Source organism: Wasmannia auropunctata, unplaced genomic scaffold (genome assembly GCF_000956235.1).
Source record: "Wasmannia auropunctata unplaced genomic scaffold, wasmannia.A_1.0 LD307392.1, whole genome shotgun sequence".
In the NCBI taxonomy this organism is placed as follows: domain Eukaryota; kingdom Metazoa; phylum Arthropoda; class Insecta; order Hymenoptera; family Formicidae; genus Wasmannia; species Wasmannia auropunctata.
This window is the reverse complement of record NW_012055498.1, coordinates 22,531-28,790: the sequence shown is the minus strand read 5'-3', so window position 1 is coordinate 28,790 and position 6,260 is coordinate 22,531. Positions and strand designations below refer to the sequence as shown.

General features: G+C 36.5%; 1 protein-coding gene across 1 annotated transcript; it reads right to left on the bottom strand.

Annotated features, from left to right (window-relative positions):
* Positions 1-536: 536 nt before the first annotated feature.
* LOC105461204 (protein CWC15 homolog B) lies at positions 537-3,422 on the bottom strand. The gene is made up of 3 exons (XM_011707688.1): positions 3,141-3,422; positions 1,454-1,757; positions 537-856 (listed from the first exon to the last, which is right to left on the bottom strand). The coding sequence occupies exons 1-3, from the start codon at positions 3,269-3,271 to the stop codon at positions 614-616; spliced, it is 678 nt and encodes a 225-aa protein (XP_011705990.1). The 5' UTR covers positions 3,272-3,422; the 3' UTR covers positions 537-613.
* Positions 3,423-6,260: the final 2,838 nt, after the last annotated feature.

Genomic DNA, 6,260 nt, shown 5'->3' with positions numbered 1-6,260 from the left:
GAAATATTTACGAAAGAAATTTCTTTCCTTTTTTTTCATTGAAACATTCTTGCAAAAGAGCCACAATTATAAGTATCCATCAATACAAAGTTTCATTTCAAAACACGATATACATATCGTTCATTTGCATGACACAATTCAGAAAACAAAATTTTCTAAAAAATAAAATTTGAACGTTTCGAAATATTAATCTTAAAATGCAATTTTGGTGTAATTGATTATAGAGGAATAAAAGTACACCCTTTTATGCTTTTTCTTTTTTCCTTTATGTTTCTATTTCTTTACGCAATCAATTTAATAATTTTTTAGTTATGTTGCAACAAGTGAGTGATATATAACACAATATCAACATATCTGATAATTTAATATTTCAATTTAGCTAAATAATTACTTAATAACTGCGTATTAATTCTGTTTCTTTTACAACCACCTTCAGTAATGAAGAATTGCACACAGGTAATTTAGATAATAGGTAATTAGATAATCATAATTTAACTCAACTGTCGGTTTAAGATCAATAATGTCGACGCGATGAATAGATGAGAGGAAATACACTTTTATTCAATAATGCATAAAAAAATTATTTACAACGCTGATACTCATAATCAATAAATTACTTAACATACTTCTCCATAAATTTGCGATGGAATTCACTTCGCAGGGAATCGTTAATAAAGACGTCGTGTTTCTTTTTCGGTTCGGAACGTGCGCAATTTTTAAAGACGACGTCGTCATCCCATCGTCTTCGTACTTTCATGTCCACTCTTCCACTCTGCGAAGAATAATTCAACAGAGGATTTCCCGAAAGAATATTTTCCATGCGTATTCTTTCCTCCTCTTGACGTTTCTCCATTTCCTGCAATACGCAAGACAATATTAATATATTTTATCTTTTAGACACAAAAGATACGTGAAGGAGACAAAGACAGCAAGAGCCGAAGTATTCTAATGTGGCTTAGCACTCACTTTCAGCTGTGTGAAGTTGGCACTCCTAAGTGCGAATTTTGACAAAATCTATATGGCATTAGATTGTCCACTATTTGTCCATATTTGTCCAATAATAATCATTTTTTGTCCACTCTTGAAAAAAATTATTGCTCTAATTTTTAATTTGTTTATAATTTTTTGTAGCAAGGTGGACAAAAAACGATTATTGATGGACAAATGCAGACAAATTGTGGACAATTTGTCGAATCCCGTATGTAATTTAAAAAAAATGCACTTAGGGGTGCTTACGTTAAAAAAAATTTCTTTTTTTAATTTTTTCCAAAAGTGGACAAAAAATTATTATTATTGGACAAATATGGACAAATAATGGATAATCTAATGCCATACAGATTTTGTCAAAATTTGTATTTAAGGGTGCCAACTTCACGCAGCTATAACAGTACATAACGTTAAAAAAAATTTTTTTTTTAATTTTTTCCAAGAGTGGACAAAACGCAGCACTCACTTTCTTAGCTTGTTCTGCCGCTCGCTCTTTCTTAATCCTCTGAAGTTCGGCCATGAGCGCAGCAGTGTCGTCTTCTTCGCTATCAGAATCTGACTCGTCCTCATCGAGTGGATCATCCGCATCTAGGCTGGCAGCAGGAACTTGGTCTAACTTTTGCCTCTTCGTACTGGACGTAGTCGATTCTCTGGAAGGTTCAATGGCACGACGGCCTGATCCTTTATCCTTGTCTGTACGCTCTCTTTCCTCCAATTCCTTCCTGAAATCTCGGTTTCGCAATTCCTCGATTGTTCCTTGACCATGTTCCCTACAGAGAAACAACAAAATTAGTCTCACAAAATATTCTCTGTATAGTCCTATATACAATTTTTTCCCCTGGAATTTCATTCTTTTATATATCCTAGATGCAATGCTCTGTCATATGTTTCTTAATAGATTATCATATACATTGATAAAGTTTACTATTAAAGTTAGATAGTTCTGGCTTTTGTATAATTAAATGGATGTTGTAGGAAGACCTGAGTATAATTGAAGAGTACAAACATTATTGATTTTCATCAATGATATTAATACCTGAACATTTAGTTTATAATACAATACTAAATTCATGACTTGTTATTATACAAATGCGCCATAAATAAGCATAGCACAATATTGCGTTTATAATCCACGCTATGTAAATCTGTTTCAAAAAAGGTGACTGTGTATCGAATCAGCTATATGGAAAATAAATTTCATGGTATTCCAGAGAAATAGTGACAAGCAAAGATTTATTCCTAGAACAACGAATTGTCAATTTGTCAACACAGAAGAGGAACTATGATTTTGTAGTTCTGCAACTGTAATATATATATATTTATAACATTATTAAATATTCATGTTATATTTTTATAACATTATAAATATTATTATCCAATGGCCAATATTTTATCCGTATAGTACAGTCATGAACATGGCACTTTTGCATTTGTACAAAATAAAGAACATCGACTTGAATGCAAAAACCAACTTTAAAAGACTAGGTAATTAATTACAATTGCACTCAGAATCTTTGCTTTCTCTTCAATGTTCAAATATATATTTATCTGATTTTAAGTGCAATAATTTTTGAAAATTTCGAGCAACACGAATAAATCTTGCAGCGAAAGAGCCACAATATTTTCCAGTTATTTATTCCATACATATAATTCAATGCAATAACAAGAGTTATTGCATAACATAGAGTGCAGTATCAAATAAAATTAAAAAATTATCATCCTGTTGATATACATATCTACAAAATATAATAATAATAATAAAAAATAAAAAAAAATAACATATTTATTCGCCGTTTGTCCAAATTGTGCCAGTTATGAAACTTTCAATAGACTGTCTATGATAGTGAGTGTTGGTGTTACATGCTCGATTTATATATTACATATTTCTCTCATTTGTATTTATGCTTTCTAAACCAGAGGAAATATACATTTATTTTGAAGGGAAAAAGGGGAGAGGACAAGTTCAAACCTAACCATTGCATCTTTGGTTATCATAACCTCAAAATAGTCTGTCAACATAAATGGACCGGGAGCAGGGATGCGAATTCCTTTTTGTGCATTGATAATTGAAGATTAGCGCGTAATCGTCATTGGATCATGGAAAATCGACGGCGACTTCCAAGTTCGTGTCGAATTTGTGATTTGCTGCTTACCTATACTTCAGCTTCGTGTGCGACGGCAAATCCCTGCTGCTGTACTGCTTCGAGATTGCACTCAGATCCTTCTCTCCTCGTCCTTGCCCTCCTCGAGCAGGCTCGAAGGTCGGTCTTGCCGCCGTTGTCATGTTTTCGGCGCAAAAGTCACTCGGACCTTAAAACTGATCGATCAGATGGCAATCGGACAATCGGACTGAACTGGACGGCGGACGCAAACGTTGGCGGTTGGAATGGTTGGATCAGTATTGTTTGGTACTAGCGTATGGTGCATGTACATACATGCATACACACATGCATACGTATATACATTGCGATTGCACATTCGAGCGTGGCATTAATGCCGTACTAACTTTGAATCTATAAAGGTTCTATAAGGACCCTATTTTGATGTTTTTAGGCCCATTTCTATTGATGTAGATTAACTTTAATCTTGATTAATTTACTTTTTTTTTCTAATTAATTATTAGAACTAATTATTACATGTGAAAAAAAATTAATCAAACGTACATACTGAGATTAAAGTTAGTCTACATTGATGGAAAATGAACGTTATAAAAATTATATTAAGTATTAACCTTGAGAAAATTAATAAGAATTGTAAAGCAATGTAGAAATTTTTAATCTATCGAAGACGAGAAAAGAAGATATATGATTTTGAGAATAAATAATTTATTTCTTTATTTCTTCTTATATTATTCTATAATATCAATAATTAATGATACAAGCAGAGAGGATTCTCTCTGGTACAAGTTTCGACTTTAATTAATTTAATGAATCTTCAGCTGTAAAGAAATAATAATAAATATACTTAAAATATAAATTAATATTAGTTTAAAAATGAAAATAGAATAATATTAAAATAAAACGATTATAAAATAAAATCCCGCCAGACCTATATATAGATAAATAGATATCTCTCTAAACTGTATACGTTACTGAATTTTCGACTTTAGTACGCATGCGCGAAAATGTGACTCACCCTTAACGTAACGTCACTGCGTAGTGATGTTGGAGAGCTATCGAAGAGTTTGACAGTCTCGATATTATCGATAAACCTTCTTGATAATTATCGATAAAGTTATCGATAAAAGCTCTCGACAAGAATTCGTCGTGACAGTGGAAGCTCATCTATTAATAAATCCTTATAAAGCTCTCCGCTAGCTTCTCGCGACGTTCTCCAGTATCTTCGTGCGACGTTCGGGCGAGTTTTGCGTCGTCGTTTTGTAAATCTCATCGACCAGCAATCAATTTCGTCACCGCGCGAGAAGAGATACGGCGGGAAAATGCGATTTGCTGATGGTTGATCGCTACACCCGTTTATCTCCGTGTAACTTGGTGTCGACGACTTTACACCTTGACGCGCTCCAGTTTCCGTCGTGCGTCGCATCGATCAGTGTGAGATAAGAGCGGCTCGCGTGGCAAAAACCTTCGCGCAAGCTCCGATTTTGAGTGAGGGGGAGGAAAAGGGGGATAAAAAAAAAGAGGAGACCGCGTCCACCCGCGAGGGACTGACAATCTCGTCGTCGGCGCGGCGCGGCGCGGCCCCGATGACGGGTCAGGACGGGACGTAGTGCGGACGCGATTGGTGATGGGAGACGGGGAGTTGGTCGCGCGCGCGATCCCGATCGATTGTGAGTGAATTGCGACGAGAGCCGGGGGACGGCCGCGAGCGAGGCACGGTTGCGTGATATGCGCCCGATCGTCCACCGGCGCGGCCGGGCACGGTGACCGATGCGGCCTGACGCGGCCGGCGGCGGCGCGGCGGCATCAGAAGACGACGACCCGGCGGCGGGGCCCGATCGGCGTCGCTCAGCGTCGGCGAGGATGAGCGAGAGGAAGTTCACGCGCGGCCTGGGGAAACCCGGCATGGCGGCGCAGCTGCGGGAGACCGTGTCCCAGGTCGTCCGCGAGAGCACGGTGCAGGTGAGCCGGTCGATCGCGTACGCGTGTCCAGGAACCTCGTCGGGCGTCAAAGTTGACGCGGGGAGCTTTGTAGCGCGGAGCTGCCCCGATGTAAACAATCGTCCTGGGAGCTCGAATTTCGGAGGGTTCTGCTGGACCTCCCCGTGTTGGTCGGCCCACGTCGCGGAATTTCGTCGCGAATTTTATCAGTCGACCGACGATTGTCGACACGAGGCTTCGTGGAATCGAAATCTTGAAGTGTTCCAAGATTTCTTTACGCGAAATTCTATGTGCTCTTTCAAAATTTACGTGTTGTTTTTTTTTCTTTTACAGAATAAGCCACACTTAGTCGAACCCATCGACTTTGAGAATTTTGTACTGAAGAATAAGACGCTGTTGCAAAATGATCCTCAGCGAGAACTGCTGCTGTATCCCCAGGACGATACTTCTGTAAGTCACCGCTTTCATATACTGCTTATCTATATCAGTGTGTTACCAGCATTCCATTTATAGATAGATAATGAACAAAGGAAGGATATGGCAGTAGGATGAGATAAAAATGTGAAATACATAAAGAATATGGTTAAGGATATATTAGCTATACAGTCTCAGAAAAAAGTGACACGTATTGAAAACAAAAAGTGAATTTTTGTACTTTTTGTAGCATATATTTGAGTCTGATAAGATCACTACTGGCTTTAATTGCACAAAATTAAAGTGTTTTCGATAATAAAATTTTATCTACTCTTCATACATATTTTTAGTTTCTTCGTTAAAAATGTTGAATGTGACTATACATCTTGTAATTGCATCTTTTGCTCGAACGTTTGTCACCTATTTTTGAAAAGAAAAATACTTTCTACTGATTAGCTGTAAGATAAAAATTATAAAACGTATAAATGTGATAAAATACCAAAAGTAACGAGATTTCGTTTGGAATGGCAAAATTGTGTTCGAAGCAATAATAAAGATTAATGGAAGAGGTTAAGTTTTAGCTGTCTAGTTTTTAATTAATATCTTTGTAACAAGCTAATAAATACACGCATGTTTTCTCCTTTTTGAATTGTTTTTGAGATCTTTAGCAAGCAATTTAAAATGGTTTTAGAAACTGTCATCACATCTTCCATGTATAGTCAATACAATCTTAATAAATTTTTAATTTTAATTGTATAAATGAGCAAAATTAAAAATATATTGTTAAAAAATTTCATTTTT

Coding starts and splice junctions, on each gene's coding strand:
- LOC105461204 (XM_011707688.1), bottom strand. CDS start 3,271: ATGACAACGGCGGCAAGACCGACCTTCGAGCCTGCTCGAGGAGGGCAA. Junction 1,758..3,140: donor CACACGAAGCTGAAGTATAG/GTAAGCAGCAAA, acceptor GTTTCTCTGTAG/GGAACATGGTCAAGGAACAA. Junction 857..1,453: donor CGGCAGAACAAGCTAAGAAA/GTGAGTGCTGCG, acceptor TGCGTATTGCAG/GAAATGGAGAAACGTCAAGA.